We start from the raw sequence: 23,080 nt of genomic DNA, 5'->3' as shown, positions 1-23,080 counted from the left end.
ACCACAGCATTAGCAATAACGTAATTATCAGCCTTGCTCAGAAAATATTCACTTAAATATTAGTTATACATGGCTCATTTCTACAAAGCACAAAGAAAGCACAAGTTTTAGTGAGCAAAGGACTTGTAAGAGATGAAGATGTTGAACATCTGCATTTTTTCTGAGTTTATATATTCTCCACACTTAGTGTGTGTGTGTGTGTATGTGTGTGTGTGTGTGTGTGTGTGTGTGTGTGTGTGCATTGATAGGATAAAATCCAATGAGCGGTGGGGGAAGGGGGAGGTTTAATTTGGAGAAATTATACCATTCAACAAATCTAGTGTAAGAAGTTTATTAGGACAAGGGAGCGTGAAAGAGTGTGGTTATAAGGGAGAGATAAAGGCAGACAGAGAGATAGTTAGAGAAACAGATACAAATAAAGGATATGAGAGATAAAAGAGAGAGAGACACTAAAAAGGGACATGAGGGAGATCGAGGAGAGAGATCAGAGATGGCTGGTGGCCCTTTCATTGGCAGCACCTAGCACAAATTGCACATCAGCCATGGGAAGTGATGACATAAGATGCTAGTAGGTACCTACGGGCAGATCAGTATGGAAATATTTATTTATTAACATGTGTGTATGTGTGTGTGTGTTCACATACAGAGGTCATACAAGGACTTTCAGAGATAATTTTTCTCCTTTCACCTGAAGATCAAGATGAAGTCTTTTGACTTGGCAGTAACCACCCATACTCACTGAGTCCTCTTTCTGGTTTCATCTTCCTGATAAAGTTTCATTTCTAAAAAAATAAATGGTCAGTATATGGGGTGTTACCTATCACTTCTGGTCCTCCATTTTCTTTACCTATAAAGCAAGAATTGTGATACCTATCTTGCTGTTATCACAGTATTGAAAGAAAATTGCTTGCCAAAGAAAAGGAAAGGTACTATGGACTGCATATTTAGTAGGTAAGCATATTTTGAGTTCCAGTATCATGTGTGTGATATTTCACATGTGATAAAGTTTTTGTCATGGCATAGAGGAAGCATTGTTGTGGTCCATGTTCAACAGTCCCTAGGGAGGTAATGGATGTGCTTTCAGTTAGCATCTCAGGAATGCATTAAGACCAGAAGAAAAAAAAGAGCTTCTAAAATCTCTGACTTCCATGTTTGGTTTCTTGGTGTTGCTCTGGCTTGGATCTAGAATGTGATCTGGAGGTCCTAGGGTCAAAGACATGGTCCCCATTCAAGGACACCATTAGGGGGTAGTTGAACTTTAATTGCTAAGGTCTAGTGGGAGTTCTTGAACTCACTACAGAGTAATCTTGAAAGCATTTTGAACTGTAACATCAGAAGAACACAGAAGCAAAAGGATTTGACTAGATATGAAACTCTTACAGATTCAATTCTGTGTTCATCTAAAATCATCCAGTAATTATTATAATATGGCCAAATCTACTGACAGACTGTGATGGATAATATAAAAAAGAGAGAATTCGATATAAACAAATAAATTGAGTTTTATTTCAAGTAATAATTTTACCCGGTTCATGAGTCAAGGGATGACTGGCATGATATTTTCTATTCTTAGTTTCCTCCTATTAAGACAGGAACAAATTATGTGCAGACAAGATTCTCTGAGAATTAAACATATAGAATTATGGGGAGATGGGTCAGGGGATAAAGAGTCTTGTAGGCAATAATGGGAGCCCTAGTAACCAGGTAAAAACCAAGCTAGTATTGTGGCCTGCCTGTAATGCCAGTTCTCTAGAGTCAGACACTGGAGACAGGAGGTTCTCTGGGGCAACCTGGCTAGCTAGACAAAGCCAAAACTATAGTAAGAAGACTTTCAGGTGGAGAGTCATTGAGAATGAAAGATGATGATAACCTTGGACCTGTAACATGTGCCCCCACACAGGTGTATCTGTATGTATATGAACATACCTTTATATGTCATGCACAAAAGTAAAGAATAAAGCATGCTATCTATACATCTTTAGAATGATGTGTGTAAATATATAATGGCTGCTGATGCTACTTCTTATTGGCTTCATAAGGTAAGTTCAGTTGTAATACTGTAAAGAGAAATGGTGCAAAGATGCCTAAGGATCAATTTTCAGCATCATTCAGAAAACTTAAAGAAATGAGACACTGATTCATCCAGAAGGCTAAATTTAAACATAAGCACTCAGATTGTTTATGATCCTATCCTTCTCCAATTCACCTCATTGAAAACCTTCATGGTTAATTGATTCTTTTTTTTTTTCATTTTTGTTCATTCACTGATGCACTCTGTCAATATTCTTGGGGCATGAATAATATTCCATTTAGTGTGCTGAAGCAACCTGATACAAAAAAAAAAAAAAGATCTGCTTAATTAACAGAAGAAAGTGTGAAACACTTATCAGTCTCTGCTATGGTTACATATTAGCACCAAGGACACACAGGGAGTTATCCAGAAATACACTGTTATATTACTAGCACTTTTTAGGCTGGCAAAGAATGAGGCAGCATGAGCAACCATACACTGAGCCAAGAGTAAAGTGATGTACTCAGCTCGGAAAAATTATTGCTTAGGTCTAGAGGAGCCAGTTGCTCTTCAGAATGGGTGGTGCTATGAGCACCACATTTTCTGGAAGTCCCTATACTTGTCCTAACAGAGGGCAGAGAGAGAGGACATGAAGGAAAACTAACGTACAGAAAAGCCAAGCAGAAGACAGAGTGGTCACCTAGATAGAAATACTTAGAATAGATCATCTACTAGTACAAAGCTTGAAGAGCAGGTGAGCTTGCAGAAAATACCATCAATCAAAAGATCAAAGTAAAGAATATAGTCCCAGGACCTCAATGACAATACCATCATAGTATTGATTGGTGGTTTGGTTGAGTGATTGAAAGTTTTTTGTTCATTTTTTGTTTGCTTTTTGTTTTGGCTTTGTGTGTGTGTGTGTGTGTGTGTGTGTGTGTGTGTGCGCGAGAGAGAGAGAGTGTGCGTGTGGGGGTGGGGTTCTTGTATTCTAGGATGGCCTCACACTTACAATATAGCCCCAAGATGACCTTGAATTGTTTTGATCCTTTTGTCTTTTCAACTTCAATGCTGATGTTTTAGGCTGCACTATCAGTCCAGTTTATCAGTGCTGGGACAGGACCCACCAACCTGAATGCTATACAAGTAATCTATGAATTGAACTATATCTCCAAATATCCCATTTAGTTGTAAAACTATCTTTCCAGTCTCTTTGTAGAACCAATCCACTGCACAAAACAGCAAAAATCAAGACACTATAGTCACTAAATCACCCTTTATGCCTGACTAAGTAGAAGAACCCTGGCCATTTTTGCTAAGTAATGTTTAACTCATAATTACTGAAGAACAGAAGTAACTATTATAGTTTTAGAAAAGGAAGCCATATCATCACTGGGAAAAAATGCAATTTTCTTAGAATAAAAAGTGTTCCTTTCAGTTCTAGGCAATATCACACAACTCCTCATGCAGTAGGATTTTCCAGTTATAAAATCATGAATTAATGTCACTTTGCAGGAAAAGAAATGTTTGACTGGATGTGATTGTACTGTGCAAATTAAATTCCTCTTATAAAGACAAAGCATCCATTAAAAACCATCTCTATGCATGCAATCGTCTACTTAGATATTTTAGCATAAAGTCCTAGAAATAATGTTTATCAATAGAAATTAAAATATAAACTTTTTGTTTACACATGATATATTCTGCAAAGTTTCTTAAAGGTGATATCTTTAAGCCACAGATTCAGAATAAAGTAAATTAGTGTATCATGTAAGCAGTACCAATCAGCAGAAATAGAAGCATAACTTAACACCTGCTTTCAGTCTTTCTTTCCACAAGCCAGAATGTAGCAATGTAAATTTGAGCCTGAGTATATTACTTCATCTGCTTTGGTAACATCTACCTGTTAAATAACTTTATAGGTCCTACATCACACGTTTCGTATTTAAACTATTATATTTAAATGTATAAAATATCACTATCTCTAATAAAAGTATGATTACATGTACAACCTATTAAGTGCTATCTGCCAGTGCTTATGTGCCAGATAGCATTATTATTACATACAATTTATTAAACAAGTATGATTATACTTAGAATTTATTAAACACTAAGTACAAGTGTTTATGCACAAGATAACATTTTCATTTTGTATAAACATTATGCATATGAAATTCATTGTACATTGTAACACACTGTTATCCACAATTTGTTCGCAATATAGCAGTACCTTAGAACCATTAAGCAGCACATTGGAAATCCTAAGAGCTCCAGTTGGGAGCTAGTCACAGGCAACAATTTTATAAGGGTGCTTCCTTTAAAAAGACTCTGATGGTCCTTTGAAGTGCAATAGATTTTTAAATTAACTTTTTTGTTTCACATTCTCATTATTTAGTCATAATCAACCAGATAAAAGCACAAATTTGAAGCCAGGAAGATCCAGTTATTGTCTTCCATCAAAGGGTGTACATCTCAATATCTGACCAGCTTTCCCCTGTGAGTACCTCATTCCTAAGTTGCTTTTCATCAAGATATTTTATCCTAAGAGCAGAAATGAAACTAAACACTAGTTAAGCAAAATAAATTCTACTTTTCATTTAATAAATCAATCATCTGAGGCACAAGAGTATACTTATCAAATCATTAGATTGGCTTATTTTAATAAATTATAAAATACTTACATTATTAAAAGAAGAGCATACTGGTTTTTCTCCATAAAATCTTTGGGAAGGGACAACTGTAAAGGAAGTTCTTTTAAAGAAAGAGCAAAATATTAAAGATGGAGAGTCATTTAAATGTAAAAGTATAAGGTGCAGAGAAAGCTGTTCTTGAAGGGTGTATCATGTGCCAATTTTTACCGTAGTCATCAATGTGAAGTATTCTAATATCTCTCTTTGCAAGCTTCTTCTTCTGAATAGTTTCTTTCATCATAGAATTTTTTTCCAGGATGGAATACACTGAAAATCAGAGAATAAGTGTCTGTTTAAAACCCAGTTATAAATGGTTCATCCACATCATATCCCACCTAAACCCAAGTCTCAGGGACTACTGTGGGAAATGGGAAAGAAAATATTATTAGAATCACAAATCAAGGTGGACCAACATAAAACAATGTCTTACAGAAATGACAGAAATCTTTGCACTCATGAAGTCACAGCAACCATGGTTTTCTGTGCAAACTGAAGTCAGTGACATTTCAGTATTGAATGGGGGAGGGGCTCAAAAATTACCCAACTCTTGTCAAGGAACCATTGATTAAAAGCAGAGGAGGAGATATTTCTCTATAACCTGTGGATTGGCCATGCTCTAGTAGATGTCCCCACACTCACTGAGCAACGCAAAGTAAACTTGTGAGGTTTTAGAGAAAAAAAAGAGGCATGAAGTTAAAGGAAGCATGTTTTGACCATGAGTATGGTCAAAATACATTGTATGTATCCATGAAATTTGAAAATCATAAAAATAATCTATTAAGACATCTTGTAAACCAAAGGGGGCATATGGACAGCTACATTCTATCCAAAATTAGGAATCAATCCACTACCATAAAATATAAGGAAAATCTCAACTTTGTCTCTTATACCACTGCAGGTGTCTTCTAACCGAACTTTCTCATTTCAGTGAATTTCCTCCCATTTGTTCCAACACATCAGAATTATCATTTATGTTTTCAAAAATAAAAGTATGATCATACCCCTATTCTCCTTCAGAATATTTAAAATGATGCAAAAGTTATGTAGTTGAAAATGAGATAAAAATTCGATCATTTGTATACCAATATGAAAACTCAGGAGAAGAATAAAATGGAGTCAGAAGGAACAACCCAGAAATGACCTACACATTATCAGTCTCAGGTGAGAATGTTAAAACTATAGCCCAACTCTTCCATAAGCTGGAAAAGCCCAAACACATTTTTTAAAACTAAACAGGCAAAATATGAGATGTATGATAATATTGTTTAAGAAGAAAAATGTGCTAGTTAGAGTATTAGATGCTACAAATGCCACTGATTAAGATAACAAAATCCTAACAATCAAATAAAGGTTTAGAACTAGACTGAGTTTCTTGGGAGATGGCTCTGCAGGTAATGGTGTATGTTCTGTAGCCTTAGTAGCCAAGGCTGATCCTAAGGACCCATGTGGTAGAAAACAGGGCACATTGTCTTCTAATGTGTGAATATGTGCTCTGACATGAAGATGCCAAACATGACTAAATAAAAGTAATTATTTTTTAGGTTGATTGACTATAAAAGTTTATAATCAGCTTGCTAGAATTTTATTTATATTTTGATACATATAAAAATGCATCTGGGGATATTTAAATGCTAAAATACGTGATCCTTTGTGTGTGTGTGTGTGTGTGTGTATGTGTGTGTATGTAGATATCTGCATCTTTGATATTTTCCAGACATATAGTATAGTTTTTATTTGATGAAACATATGTTTTAACTAGATAATTTCTAGGTATTGTGCCAATATTATGCTAAGTATCTTAATCATTATTGTTTTTTGATATATATATATATATATATATATATATATATATATATATATGAAATCATTCTATTTCTCATTTTAATAGTTTTTGTAATTGATAGAAATTGCTTATTTTCTTAAAAAGAAAGCTTTTAATTTAAAACTATGTCTTCTTCAAATAAAGACAATTTTACTGTTACAATTATTGCTTTTTTTCTGGCTATATGTTCTAACAGAATGTTGTATGGAAAGGGTTGGAGAAAGCAAGTTTGTCTTCCTAGATCCCATAGGAGCATCTGTCTTTCAGTGTTACACATAATGCCTGCTATAGTGGATATTGTGGATATATGACTTGTAGATATTGTTGTAAAATTCAGGCATTCCTTTTACATTGTTGTATTACTCATTTGAAGGTACTATGACTGAATCATTAAATGTTTGTCAAATTTATAATTATTTTTCTAAAATTCTTTGTGATTCTTACAAAAATAAAGGAATCCTATTGAATTTGGTTATTTCAACAATATGAAATGAATATCCATTGTATAATCATAAAGTGATAGTCATTTAATACATAATAAATGTAATATGTACTAAAGGAATATCAAATCTAAATTCATTCGTTTTCATTCTCTCTGTCTCTCTCTGTCTCTCTGTCTCTCTGTCTCTCTGTCTCTCTCTGTCTCTCTCTCTCTCTCTCTCTCTCTCTCTCTCTCTCTCTTTATCACTCTCTCTCGCCTGTGTATTGGGGTGAGTGGTGGCACTGTATCTATCTTGTAGAGGACACAGAACAACCCTATATGGTTCCTTGGCTGTCTTCTGCCTTTATGATTTAATTTGAGATAGGGTCTTTTACTGGCCAATGAGCCCCAGGGATCTCTCAGTCTCTGCCTACTTAGACTAGGATGATAAGTGCAACCCACAATGCTCATGACAATTCTGAGGACTGAACTCAGGACCTTGTACTGGCAAGGTAAGCAGTTCACCCACTGGAGTGTTTCAGCCAGGATTACTCTATCCTCCTCCTCCTCCTCCTCCTCCTCCTCCTCCTCCTCCTCCTCCTCCTCCTTCTCCTCCTCTTCCTCCTCTTTCTTTCACTCCTCTTCCTCCTTTAGTTTAATTTGATTCTTTGACAGTGTCTCATTATATGCCCTTCTTGATTTGGACCTTTTTTTTTACAGCCTAAATTAATCTCCAATATGGAATTGTCCTGCCTCTGTCTCCCAAATTCTAGGATTATGTGTGTGTGTGTACCACATTGTTTGCCTTGATTTCTATTTTCTCAAACAGCTTGTGTAAGTTTGGTGGTACCTTCCTTAAGCATTGTATAGAATACACTAATGAAGCCTTTAGTTTTCTATTCTAAACATGTTACATACTTGCTTCCATGGTATTCAGTTTACTTCCTTTCTGATGAAATACATACAGTTACATTTTACCATGGTCATGACCATTGGAGTAGATTAAACATTAGTGTAATGTTTTCTCCTTTATCATAGGACTTTTACAGTTTGATTTTTCTGTCTATCAATATGTTTGCTTATTTGTTTTTTACTAGAATCTACCATATTCAAATTTTTATTCACTTCAAAAATTTTTAATAATATTTTGGTAATTTCTGTCTATTACTATATCATCTATTTTAACAAGTCCTGTTGTCTGTCTTTTTACAGCCAGAGATGTGACATAGAAACTGACCCATTGTAAACAGAAGTCATTGACTAGTTTCACTTTTTTTGTGTATTTTTGGAAGGTTTCTTTGGTTAACGTTGCAAATTACATGATTAATACTTCCTTTGACAGTATCCACTCACAATTTGTTTACATTTAAATGTTTTGTGTTCATTAATTTTATTTATAAGACAACATCTCATTTGTTTTATTCACCTTCCTTGCATTTTTCTTTATTTTGATCATCTTGGTATTATAATAACCTATAAGCTTCCCTGCTGGTGGTGTTTGCACTACTGGGAATAGACTCCAGGGCCCCACCCAGGATAGGTGAATCTCTTACCACAAATTCCATCTTCAGCCTCAGAAACCAAGAGAAGTGATCACATTATGTCACAATCAGTTCTTTTCTGTTTATTCCATTGAATTATGACTTTTATGTATGATCCCTTTCCCAATAAATTTCTACTTATTACATATCTTCCCAATAACAGATTGTGGAGAATGTGTTTTCTGATCTTCCTAAAATTCAACCAGCCTGTGTTATTTAAATGGTAGCACAATTTTTAAAGAAGCCATTACATTTCATAATAAATGTTATAAAGTGTGAATTCATATTTCAAAAAAAATGAGATTACATTTCCATTTACGTATTTAGTGGTATATATAGATGTGTATACAGACATGGGCATACAAAGGCACACATATGGAGGTTAGAGGACAAATTTTGGAAATTTATTCCTACAATCTTTATGTCTGGGGAATAGAACTCATAAACTTGACAGCAGGTACTTTTATCCACTGAGGAATCTCACTTACCCTAAAGCTGCAAAATTTTACTCTGTATAGTCAATTAACATTAACCATTCATACTTTCAACACCATTATAAAAACACACTGAATAGTTCTAGATACAACAACTACATTTTTTTCACATACAAGATGCTAGCATCATCTGAAAATGTCAGTGCAAATAACTTGACATTAAAGCTTGTTAAATTTTTGTCCTTATACCTTTAAATGTAAATAATATTTGCTATTTTGTTTTATAAATGTGCTCTAGATTATTGTGTTACAATTAATAATTAAGCAAATGAGTAAGAACATTTAGTGGGAGCAACATGGGAGCATTATAGTAGTAATTTCATATAACTTATTATAAATTACCAGTAGAGGAAAACATAATTACAAGTAAAGTAATTACATCACTGTAACAACATTTGGAATTTTTCTATTATATTAAATGGAATTAACTTACTCATAAAATAAATCTCTCTCTATGAGAAGAGAGAACTCAATTGTAGTTTTAAGAAAAAGTTAAGAAAGATTTAAAACATTTCAAAATAGTATGGATACACCATATATTACAATAAATCAGAAAATACATTTTAGTAAACATGACTTGTCCTCATCAAACAATAAAAGACAGGGTAAAGCTAAGGCATTCAATTAAATGTAGAGATCAGTGAGCAAAGAAAAGATATTGAGGACAGAATAGTATGAAACAGAATAGTGTGAAGGAGTTGAGAAGGGTGAAAATAATTGAGAAAAGAATAAATAGGAAGTAAATGAAAGTGATGGAAGACAGACGAAGTGAGAAGGCTGCAAAAGAAAGAGACAAAGTAAAAGAAACAGACACGCCTCAAATTAAGGACAGAGAAGACTGCAAGGGCAAAAAAAGAGACAGGAATCCTACCTCCATGACCTCTCTACCAAACTCATGGTGGAGTGTATCCCCCAAAGTCAAAAATTATTGGTATTTGGAGGGCAGAAAATGGTATTTAAGGATTTAAGGGGAAGCCGCCATAATGGAATGCTGTTGGCCATGTAAACAGAAGAAAAGACACACAGCCAGGGTGCTTTGCTCCTAATTCTTGCTATGGGATGCACTGCTTGCCCCAGGACTGACAGGAAAACTGCACATTCCCTAAGACTGGAGCAGCGGGATGGACCTGTCTATGGACAGCAAACCTTCTAAAAAATGAGCTTGTTGTACATATCTCTCACTGTGATAAAACTGAGTGAATATTGACAGAAATAGAGAGAAGGGAGTGTTTCAAACATTAACAAGGTAAAAATGTTGTATTTGTGCAATATATGAAGCCCATAATACACAGAATAGAGCACTTGAAAAATATTAAAAGAGAAACAACAAAAACAAAACTCACCTGAAATGTTCTCACGTAAATGTAAGAACTCTAAAATATTTGAGACAATTATCTTGTGTTTTGTCATCTTCTAAGATTAATCTTGAATGTGCTGCCTATGTAGGTTTGAATTTCTTATCATCTTACCTCTATCTCCTGAGTGCTCGTATCACAGGAATGAATCACCATGCCCAGGTTATATGGCGATAGTGATTAAACTTGACACTTTATGTAAAACACCTTAGTTATACCCCTGGTTCCTTCTTGAAGTTTTATATATAATGTAAAATCATCAATATTTTTGTTATATAAATTTACACTTATATTATTTTTATTCAGCTTTAATTGCCAAGAAGAAAAAGAATATATGAAAGACTGATGGCTGAAGATTTTGTTATGTTCTTAAATGTTTGTTGCTCTTTATATTTCTGATTAAAAAACTAAGAGAGCCTCTTTCTACACAGTGTTCATTAAATAAGGCTTTTGTTTGATTAATTTATTAGGAAAGATAGTGAGATGATGTTTTATTTGCTCTGTTTTTTCATTTTCTTTAAATAGTATTACTTTTATTTTCACAGTTTTCTTCTCAAGGCATATTTTACTTCATATTGCTCTGAGAACAGCTAAGGTTGCTTCATTGATGTTTCTATTCTTAACAACCCACAGACCCACTTGTCATTGAATAGAAAACTTTGTTTCCCTAAAGAATTGTCCCTGAAAAGTAAAGCAAGCACATGACCTTGGTTAACTCAGACAATTTAAAAATTGTATATCTTGATCAAAAGGCAATCAGAATTGATTTCTTGATAGGAACACTGTATATATATATATATATATATATATATATATATATATATATATATTTGATCAGGATAATTGTTCTGTAATTTTCAGCAGTGTTATAAAAACAAGGATTTGTAACAATGAGGTAAAATTAAATACATATCTCATAGAGACTTTTCTTGGAGTCATTCTTTGACAGAGATTAAATATGCAATGTGACACCAAGAGCTGCCACATCTTAAATATATCTTCTATTGCAAATGTATTTGCCCCTTTGTCTACAAGGAAAATGATCTTCAGAGCTATTAGCTGCTATGTTTCTGGTCTCAGAAGAAGGTTATTATGGAGTCATCTCATACAATGATTTTCTATCTACAAAATTAAAATTTCCTTTCTATTTTTCTTTCTCTCTCTGCTTGGATACTGCATTCATAAGTAGGTTCTCCAAATCTGTTGCCTTGATTACCAAAATATTTACCATTAAATGAAGGCACAGGCTGATTTTAGAAATTTGCTATTTCTATGAATTATGCATATTATAGAATTTAATCAAAGTAGTATGTAGATGCTTCCAATTAATCTCAATATAGGATATTTTAACTCCTACACATATTGCAAGGGACTGCATATATGTAAAGAAATAAAAGGATTACCACTGTCTAAAATAATTATCTTTGCTATGAGTAGTAACTAGATTCAATCATTTACCATAGCCCCTTAAAGATAGATTCTGAAGATGGGCATAAAGAAGCAAATAGAAATTGAAATCGATGATGAGCTATTTTTCAGCTATACAACAAAACAACAATAACCCAGGATCCATGTTCATGGGAACAGGTAATGCATTTCTATATGGTCCAATTGGTTGACCATGGGCTGTTTTTTTTTTTTTTTTAGAATGGCGTACGCCTTCCTGTTTTACACATTTACACCTTTATGACCATCTAAAGATGATGGCTACATTGCTAAATGTTACTCATGATAAAACCATAACAAAAAATCATTCTAAGCTCAGATTGTTCATTTGATTTCTTGCTCTGTTAAATATTCATATGAACCTAGCTAAGTCCTTTCACCTGTCTGCAACTCAGTTTCTTTACTTGTAAAATAAAATACAATAAATTATCTCAGGGATGCTCTCTGACTTAAATGAGTTAACCTATCAAAAGTTATTATTAATATTATATAGCTTATATTGCTGAAACTCAGAGATAAAGAATGAATACTGTTCTTACAGAAGATATGAACTCACTTCTCAGCAGCCATATCAAGTAGCTCACAACCAGCAGCTCACAAATCCATTTCTAGGAGATCTGACACACTTTTAACCTCCACTGGCACTTGGACAAACACAGCATATATTCACATTTATATAAATAAAAGTAAATTTAAAAGATTATACAGCCCACTAGGGCATAAGAAGTCTGACTTTGTAGATTAGAAAATTTAGAAAACAAAGGTGACAAACAGGGATGAGACTACAATTTAATGCAGACATTCATTCTAAGTTTAGCTCAGCAGGGTACTGGAGAGATGGCTCACCATTTAAGAGTGCATACTGCTCTTGCAGAGGACTTGGATTTACTTCCTAGTACTCATACTAGACAGATCACAACTGACTGTAAATGCTATTTGAGGAGATCTAATGCCTGCGACCTCCGTGGGAACTGCTGTACTCATATAGTGTATGATAGATTGAGCATAGATGAAGCATATACATGTACATAAATACACATAAAGTAAAAATGAATTACTAAATCTTGAAAGAAAATTGACATATACTTACTCATTAGCCTATTTTAAGTTTTTAATATTCTATTTTAAGGTAACACATACACATAACCATCTCATCAACGAGGCTATGCTACATTATTTGATAACATGGTTTGCAAATAAAGTTGGTTGAATATACAAATAAAATAAATAGACATATATATATGGATGTCTGCATATCTAGTACAAATACAATAGAATAAACCACATATAATGTGTTATCATTTTGGCAAATATTTTATCATTATCACTGAATTTGATATTACCTTAACCAATGAAGTGAAACATGTTTTCTTTCCCAGAAAAAGAAGGGAACTCATGGCTCTCTACCCCTAGGTCAAACAAGTAAATAGTGTTTTCAATATAAATAGATATATTTGTGACGTATGAAATGCCATAATATCTATAAAAAGCTTTGGGATGGAACATAACCTACATGGGGCTGAACAAATGATCTAGAAATTCAGTGGCAAGTAGGTGGGAATGCACATAACTGGCAATCTTTTTTTTCATAGGATCTAGATTCAGCAATTATCACGATCTAACCTAAGCTAAAAGATGAACAAACCATTCACTTTACTGTTCTACTAACATACAAAAAATCAACTTAAAATCTTTTACAAAGCATTCCTTGTGCTGAGGATCCCATGGAGGAAGATTCTAGAGAGCAGGACACACAGAATGAAAAAGAAAAAGAAAGAAACAAACAAAAAACAAATCCAAAAAACTCCAGTTTACCCAATATGAAGGCCAAGTATTATTTTTAAACCTGCCTTCTCTGGTACTCACTTGATGGGGTTTCTGTGCTGTGAAGGCTGACCACTGGAACACTTGGACCTAGAATTTAAAAATATACATATAAAGGTTCTTTTAAAGATGACTGAATGTACAAAGGTGCTTGCCTCCAAGCCAATGGTGGAAGGAGATAACTGATTCCTAAGCTGTCCTCTGACTTCCATGTATGTATCATGCCATGTACACATACATATATACACACATATAATCAAATAAATAAATACAATAAGAACATCTAAGATATGCTTACCATAAAGACAACATGACAAAGTTCCTTTTTCTAAATGGAAATACTATATATTTAAAATATAATGAAACAGAAACAAAAGAAACTGAATTCATGCCATTCATTACATTTCAAGGGGATGTATGAATTCAGTTTTGTTTCTGAAAAGTATAAAACCATGTTAAAGGGAAAGAGATTATTTTTAATACATGCTTGTAAGATTTCTCTAGATATATCCATGTGTGGTTTTACTGTGATGTCTTAAGACAAAAGAAGGAATAAAAGGTGTGAACTATTAGCACCAAATGAGGAGGAGAAGAGAAAGTGAGTTCATACAAATCCAAAATCCTTATATGAAAGAGTGTGGGTGCTGTGTGTGAACATCTTCCTCTGTGCGTGCACATGTGTGTGTGTGTGTGTGTGTTTGTGTGTATGTGTGTGGTGTATGTGTGGTGTGTGTGTGTGTGTGTTTGTGTGTATGTGTGTGGTGTATGTGGTATGTGTGTGTGTGTGTGTGTGTGTGTGTGTGTGTGCGTGCAGACATGCATGTGTGTACCTGGATGCTTGCAGGTGCAGATGTTGGAAGTCAAAGCACAACCTTGGGCATGACTCTTCCGTTGCCATTGACTTTAACTTTTTTTAAAATCATTTCTCATCCTGGCTTGAAATTGGGCAAGTAGATGATGCTGGATACCAGTAAACCCTGGGGGTATCTACCTGCATCAGCACTGGGATTATAAGTCTATGACATCATACTCAACATATTTTTCATCTTACTTCTGGGAATCAAGTTCATGTTCTCAATCTTACAAGGAAATTGTTTCTCCAGTGGAGTTGGCTCTTTTGTACCCACTGATCCTCATCTCCTAAGACTAAAACCTATTTTTTCTAAGGAAGGTATTTTCTAAAAAATAGGTAAATTATGATTGTACTGTCAAAATAACTGCCCACCTCTTTGCATACCCATTTTGATACATATCCACTTTAATTTTTAAATTTCTAAAGATTTTTATTTTGAGAGTATTAGAGAGATGGCTCAGCAGTTAGAGCATATATTAACCTTGGAAAGAATGTGTATTCAGTTCCCAGTACTCAAGTTGAGAAGCTCACAACCACCTACAGCTCCAGGAAATCTGATGCCCTCTTTTGGCCTCTTCTAAGTGAAATAGTGAACTAAGGTCAAATCACAGGAAATATAAACACCTATTAATGATGTTAATGTAAACTAGTTAAAGTAAGTGTATAAAATAAATCCTATTGAAAAGCATATACTATCTAACCTTCACAGAACAACAAGAAATGTTGATTCATGGGACTAAAGCTGGCATCAAAGTACGTGCAATCTTCTTTCATAAAGTTGCATGAGATGCAATCACGATTCAATAGTCCCTCAGTAGAAGCACTAGAAAAATAAAAAAAAATGAGAAATATTGTTAACATAGATCCTTGAAATAATGGCATCAACATTTAAATGTAGTCAAATAGAAAAGTTGCCCGAAAAGTCCCATGAAAATTCCTTGTAAGTTATGACTTACCTAACACTTGCAAATTCACTTTCCATCATTAAAATTAAGACATATACTTTCTTTCTGGGTAATAAAAATAATATTATAGTATGTGTCTATGAGTAGTAGGTGCATATGACTAAATAAATATATCAATTCCCATGGGATTCATTATAATTTATTATTAACTCCATTTCCTTTTTAAATATTTATTTCAATTTTTGTTTTTTGTGTATGCCTATAAGTGTGTGTGCATGTATGTGTGGATACCTGAAGCCAGAAGAGGGCATCTGGTTTCTTGGAACTGAACTCTAGTCCTCTGCAATTGCAGTACAGACTTTAAACGCTGAGGTATCTCTAGTTCTTAATATTTTTTTGTATGTGTACTCTAGAAGAAAATTTATACCTAGAGGCTAAAATGAGTAATTCTCAGTAAATATCAACCCAAAAGATGACTAATTGTTTCTTAACCTCTCTTTAAATGAAGGTCACAACTTTGTAACCTCAACAGTCTAAATATTCACTATCCTAACTTATTAAAGATGGGCACTGGGTAAAATACTACTGACATTCAAGGTCAACAGAAAAGGTTTTGTCTATATTTTATGATCAAGGTGCTTTAGGCCAGAAAACATGAAAAACATATGCTTTCTTTTTTCCTAAAAGAGAGGAGTACTCAGGATGGATGGCCTGGGTGTTATTGGCAGCTAATTGCTCTTGAGAGAAGGAGAGCCATTTCCTTCTGTTGTTTAGACACACATGTTTTTCATGTTCCTGTAAATAACCCTAGGAAAACTATCTCACTCTGTCTTTGTATCTGGCCTATCCTTCCCCCAACATATACTTCATGAAGTATCTTCAAAGGAGGAAGAGCATCACCAGGACTGAAAGAGTCCAAGGGAAGTGAATGTGACTTAAATACATTATATGCATGTATGAAAATGTCATACTGAAAGTGTGTGGATAATTAAAATATACTAACTAAAGCTTATTTGAACAAAGTGTTATCAACCACATTTCAGAATGGACTATAATTTTAGATATATCTGCATGCATGAATATTAACTATATTGAATTTGAAGTGTAGTATATGACAGTCCTAGGAAAAATTGAAGAAGTATTAGAGTGGACACATGATTGGGAGAAGAAATTCTGGTTTAGTGTTATTTGTAGCCATAAGAGTTTCAACTTCATACTTGGAATGCTGTGAAATCATCACAATCCACAGACATGGGGGACCTAAAAATTCATTCTACAATGAGTTGTAAGATAATTACATACATTTATTTGAACTATGTTTATAAATTGTGTCATTTAAATCATTTTTAAAACCCCAATTCAGTTCTTTTAAAAGACTTTTATTTATATATATGAGTACACTGTAGCTGTCTTCAGACACACCAGAAGAGAGCATCCATTATAGATGGCTGTGAGCCACCATGTGGTTGAAGGGAATTGAACTCAGGATCTCTGGAAGAGCAGTCAGTGCTCTTAACCACTGAGCCATCTCTCTAGCCCCACAATTCAGTTTTATTAAATATATCTGCAGTGATGTCCAACCATCATTCTAGAAAGAGCAAGTTTCTGGGCTGCATATAGTTCATTCTGGCTTGGTAACATTAAGATTTGAAGCCATTGTCTTTCTGTCCTCTTTCACAAACCTTTCGAATTCAAGCTAAACAGAGATTCACACTGGTATTTAAGACTTATTTAGTGCATGTTCATATTTAATATGCATATGAATTTAACAGTAATCTCCTGTGAGTGCATATGCAGCAGTCAAAAGCAGACATTAGGTGTTACCCTCTATTTCCCCTCTCCTTATGTTTTTGAAACAGAGCCTATCACTGAAAGCAAAGCTTGCTGTTTCAGCTATACTGTCTGTCCAGAAAGCTCCAGAAATCTTCCTGAGTCTCTGCCCATTTAGAACAATAATTACAAGCATGCATAGCCACTTTTAATATGGGTGCTCTGGATCAGAACTCAGATTCTCAGGTTTATAAAATAAGCACTTTGCCCACTGAGTATCTCCCCAGCTCTCTTATACATTTCTGAGATTATGAGACCCTGAAACAAAAAATACAATGCTTTTAGACAAAAATGCTAACACTAGATTTGGTAACAGTTCTTGATTCTTCCATTAATTAAATCAACTAATCTTTGTACAGGTCAAGCAAGACATTGACTGAGTTTTCTTGATCAAATTCCATCTTACAGTCAAGCTAACTGGCACTCCATGAGCCATGTAAGAGGACACTTGTTGGCACTTTATTCTCTTTATAGCAAGTTCATTGCTCTAGTCGAGGTCATAGGCAAATTGATTGCTATGGTGCAGTCACAAGACAGGTAAACACACACATCTAAATAGATGTGATTCAAGTCTCGTTTAGACTTATAAGAGTAAAAAGCCTAAAGTAAAGTCATCCACTGACCTTGACCAGTGCTTATCTCCGATGTTCATTTCTTTTTGTAGTTTTGTTTCTTTGTTTTTGTTTGTTTTTAAGGAAAGACCAAAAATATGATGGACAGCTCTAAAACACTGTTCATGGTTGTGAGGGTTAGTTTTCACTGTCAACTTTACATTACCTAGCGTCTTAATAGTGAGTTAACTAGATTTGATTGATCTGAGAGTTTATATCAGAAAGATTTTTCTTAATTGTGTTGAGGTGGGACGACCCATTGTGAATCTGAGAGATGCCATTCTTCAAGGTGTGTGCTCCTATGTATGTACACATTTCTGGATGTCTTTCTCAATTGGTTTCCATTTTATTTAATTGGACACTCTCTTCATGAATTAAGAGCTTGCTTATTCTGGCTAGTCTAGCAAGCCAGCTTGCTCTGGGAACCCCACATCTTCACCTCTCCAATGCTGGATTCTCTTCTACCTGGCTTTTGCATAGGAGTCAAAAATCCAAACTCCAGTCTCCATGGTTGAAGTGAGCACTTTAGATCCCCAGTACTCTATATACATTTTTACTTTAAAAACAAAAGGTATAGCCTACTTGGTAAGGAGAGGTAAAACTTCTTCAAACAGGGTGAATTTCCACTGAGAATAAACCACAGCAGACTTGACATGTTTTAAAACGGATATGTGAAATGGAAATTAGAGCATGCATGTAGAATCTGGAAATAATAGGCCCTTTGCCTGCTCAAAATAAAAGTCATTCTTGTGAGGTCCTGTTGAGGGTTTGCAGAATGAAGAGATATTTTACTGTTGAATAGTTGAGTTCTTAAGCTCTTGATGAACTGAGTTTCATATTTACACATACTAGGCAAATGTGAATGTTCACCTATGTGTTGCTACATTTTAGTTAAGCAAGGAACTTTCTAGATTCAAATAAAGCTACTTTCTCCAACAATCTCATTTAACTTTATGAGCCTCAAGACAACAAGAACAAATAAAAAGAGAGAAAAAATAGGAGAGAAATAAGCCTTTGCTTGCTAAAATTTGTATTCAGAGACACATCCATCATGCTATTATGTTATATAGGAATAAATTATATTTGTGTCACATTGATTGATGTACAAAAAACTCAATATGAGATGGTGCAGAAGGAATTATTGCTAGAAAAATATGAAAATGTCTGTAATGTGTAGAGGTGAGAAAAGTAAGCCATACATATGCACCGAAAATATTATGAAACTATAAATGTGGATAAATAAAATGAAGAAGAGACACTGAAATTTCGTGTCTGGAAATAGGTTCCCGTGCTCCCAGAGGGTCACAGACGAGGAACCGGAGAAAGAGTGTGAGGTTCTTTTTGAAGAGATTGTCCATATGAAAATTAATGATGCTCTGTTTCGTGTACAGCGAGGAGCCTAGCATAACTGTCTTTTGAGAGGCTCCATCCATCAGCTGACCAAACTGATGCAGAGATCCACAGCAAAACATTGGATTGAGCTCCAGGAGTCTTGGAAAAGACTGAGAGACCCAGAGCGGATAGGGACTTCACAAAAACACAAAAGAGTCAACTAACCTGAACCTTTGGGGTCACCCAGAGACTGAAGTACCAAACAAAGAGCATGCATGTGCTGAATCTAGCCCCCCCAAATATGTAGCAGATGTGCAGCTTGGTATTCATGTGATCCAGAAAGAACTGGAGAGGGAGCTGTCCCTTAATCTATTGCTTGCCTGTGGATCTCCTTCCCCTAATCTGGTTGCTTTGTCTCACCTCAGTGGGAAGAGATGGGCCTAGTCCTACAGTGACTTGTTGTGCCATGGTAGGTAGATATAGGGGTAGGGGGAGTGGAGCACATTCCCTTCTCAGAGGAAAAGGGAAGAGTTTGGTAGAGGAGCTGTGTGAGGGGGAATGGAATGAGAGGGAGGGCTGTGATCAGGATGTAAAGTCAATAAAATAATGGGGAAAAAATAAAACTAGATTCAGCTTTGTCATATCTTCATTGTTGTGTGTTTGCAGTATGAACTAAATTTCCAAGAAAGAAGCTGCACTGAACATGTGTAGAGTTCAATGGCTGCTTAACAGTTCAGTGAGTGGACAAGTTACGATGTTGCAGGATCAGAGCCAAATAATTTTGGGCTACTTTAGCCATTCTAAGAGCCATTTATTGGCACCTTTGTGTATGAATTAACATTGTATGACTATTAGGTAAATCCCTTTGGAATGTATGAATAGACTTCTAAATTCCATCAAATTCTAAATTAAGAATGTCATCAGATACTGGCACTTGAGACCTATAGCACAGATTCTCTAGACTTATAGTAAGTTGTCTACCCGAGGTTTCCTTGGATGCACCTGAAAGTTATCTTGATTTATGACTTTCTTTGTCCTGTTACTATAAAAGGTCTGTAAAACTGTAACCTCATTGGAATTCTGTATTTGAGGTAACCTAAATCTGTGTTTCCTTGCTATGGCCACTCACATTTTGCTCTGGAATAAACTTTTCTTCTCTCTGAAGTGAGAGTTGCATTTTTTTTTGTTATCCACAAATAAAAAAGAAGAAAAGAAAGAAGGAAAAAAAAAGTAAACATCAAGAGAGAAAATTCTGTTTCATGTGTAGCTTCCTAAGTTTCCTGAGGTCCACAACCAAAAGAAAATACCCAAGTGTCTGAGGTTGTCATACTGAGACTGGTTTTCCACTCGCCATATTGAAACTAATCTGAGTTTTTTTTCCCATGCCACTGTTGCTTTGTGGTCTTAGCTTCAGAACAGCCAGCCTGGAGGAAATGACTTCATACCACATACCTGTATAGCTGCCTCCCTCGGGGAGAAAATTCTGTGCTCAGAAAGTAACTGTTTGGGGAAAAAATAGCAAAAGTGTTAGTGGTAGAGGTATTTCCATCAGCCTTAATTCTCACTTGAATTTTTTAACCCATCAAAAAGACAGGCAGTGACTGCTTTGTTATTTAGACATGGGAATTTGTTGTATCTAGGAAATACATCTGTCTTGTTTGTAAAATAATCACCCTGCTTCTTAAGCTTTTCCAATGTCTTATGAGTATGTGGTAGAGCTGGGACTGTGTGCAGTATCTGGGAATGAAACAGGGTTAACAATTTTAAGATGTATTTGTATTTATATGTGTCTGGGTGTATAGTTGTATGTGCATACAAGTGCCCATGAAGACCAACAAAAGGCATCAGATTTCTCTGGGGCTGGAATTACAAGTAGTTATGAAACTCCTGATATGAGTACTAGAAACTGAACCGTAGTCCTCTACAAGAGCACTACCTGGTCCAGCTCCAAGACAATGCTTTTAAAGAGAAGGTTATTATTACATAGGTTGCTTGTTTGAACAACTGGTGTAGAATAATTCTCTAATAATAGAAAAGATTGCACTTGACAATGTTGATGGCCAGCCCATGTAGAGAAGCAAAAACAATCACATTTTTTGAGTTGTTTCATCATAGGCCAAGATCCTTATCACTTCCCAGTTTCCTGATGTCAGATGCCGCACCGTAATTTGCTCGCTTTTACTCTGCAAAAAATAAAATTGAAAATATTGATTTCTCATTTTTTACTTAAACAGCATCTCACTGGTTTAAAAAAAATTACAGGCAGCTTTTACTTCGTCTAATTCTTTCTCAACTAACGTTAGGCTTCCTACACTAAATTCAAGGACTCACACAAATTCTAATAGAGACCATGGTGGGACAGTGCCTTTATCCCTGAGCTACAGGTAAACAGTACAGGAAGCACCAGGAGGCCATGCAGTTGTGAGCGCTGCTGACTGAAGCTCTTGGCTCCAATGTGAGACTTCTACTGTTCTCACTGAAATAGGTGACAGCTGTGCAGTTGTACAGCATCACAGCAAACATTACAGAAGAAACTGCTGGAACCGAGCAATGCTATTTATTCTCCAACTTCCTTCTGTGTGTTATGCTGTAACATTTGGTATGTTGTATAATATTGAATCCAAGGCAAAGCTGACTCATTCCTCCAACATTTGTCATTCCTCTCTATATGTGTGAGTTATTACACATGCTCAAAATTATTTCAGTCCAACACAGGCTTGGTCTGTCCTTCACTGTAGATGTGCACCTTTTCATTGGGGAAGGAACATTGCAAACCTTTCTTATAAGCTTTGACATATCCAAAATAATATTCAAGCACAATCATCTGATTATTCTACGGAATGCCAGAAGTTGTTCAACATTCAGATTGCATCTGTGACTCCCACATTTGTTCTTAAAGGCAAAGTTTCCTTATAGCTCCAGAGTTACATGAGAGAAAACACCTAGGATTGGAGCTCTTGGTCAGAAGACTCATATGTACTCTTAACCTGTGATGGTTTTCATGTTTCTGTTCTTGAGACTGGAGATCATTTTACCTCAAACTTGCAACTGCTGGATTGGAGGCATGTACTAGAATGCATGAGTCAGCCTCCATTACTGCTGGAAGATAGGCATGTGTCACCAGGAATGGTAAGCATTTGCTTTGCAAAGGTTACCCTAATTAAGAGTCTACTGGCAATTGAGCTTCCCTTACTCTTATCTTTCACAGTTTCTCATTGATAATAAGTTTATCTTATTCTTTTTATTTTGCCAAACACTAGTATGCTTTCTATTTCCCTAAAATGTACACAAAGGTAAGGAAGGTTAGCTAGAAAATTAATTCATCAAGTGACAATGTTTGTTCTTTTTCATTTTACTTGACACATCAGTTTAAAGCAAGGTTGAAAGAGCAGGTTATTTGAACTCTAAAATTCTGGCATGCATCTTTCTCAGAAAGGTGTTCCCATATAACTGAATCACGATAATGAAAATTTCATTAACATTTTTAAAAAGTTGTACATGAGTACAGCTGTTCATAGTCAATTCCTATGGACTCTTAATGACCTTTCAAATTCTTGACTTCTTAATTATTATTCTCTCTGTCTCTCTTTCTCACACAAACACAGACATATATATTTATCGGTACATACACACACACACACACACACACACATACACACACACACACACACATATATATATATATATATATATAAAGGGTGTACAAATATAAGTATATATAAATGTAATCCACTGAGTTCACTCACGTTATACATGAACATAATTGATTACTTGAGGCTGAATGACCTAGCAGTTCTCACTTGTGGCAAAGACTGAATCATTCTTTTCAGCAATCATTAATTGACTGTATCCCTTAATCTTAAGCAGTGGTTCACTAATGCTGTAACTTTAAATATGGTTCTTCATGCTCTGGTGATTCCCAACCATAAAATTATTTCACTGCTGCTT

At 35.0% G+C, this 23,080-nt stretch overlaps 1 protein-coding gene across 5 annotated transcripts in view; it reads right to left on the bottom strand.

The window, feature by feature from the left end:
• Window positions 1-23,080, bottom strand: part of Dpp10 (dipeptidyl peptidase like 10) — a 1,453,779-nt gene that overhangs the window by 35,253 nt on the left and 1,395,446 nt on the right. For all 5 annotated transcript variants that reach the window (XM_028771467.1, XM_028771466.1, XM_028771465.1 and 2 more), the window contains 6 exons: window positions 21,224-21,315; window positions 20,585-20,632; window positions 15,156-15,277; window positions 13,644-13,691; window positions 4,867-4,965; window positions 4,690-4,759 (listed from right to left, as the gene is read on the bottom strand). In XM_028771467.1, the coding sequence (XP_028627300.1) occupies window positions 4,690-4,759; window positions 4,867-4,965; window positions 13,644-13,691; window positions 15,156-15,277; window positions 20,585-20,632; window positions 21,224-21,315 (479 nt within the window). The remainder of the gene's footprint in view (window positions 1-4,689; window positions 4,760-4,866; window positions 4,966-13,643; window positions 13,692-15,155; window positions 15,278-20,584; window positions 20,633-21,223; window positions 21,316-23,080) is intronic.

This window comes from Grammomys surdaster, unplaced genomic scaffold, assembly GCF_004785775.1.
Source record: "Grammomys surdaster isolate TR1022 unplaced genomic scaffold, NIH_TR_1.0 208, whole genome shotgun sequence".
In the NCBI taxonomy this organism is placed as follows: domain Eukaryota; kingdom Metazoa; phylum Chordata; class Mammalia; order Rodentia; family Muridae; genus Grammomys; species Grammomys surdaster.
This window is presented reverse-complemented; position numbering and strand designations above follow the sequence as displayed.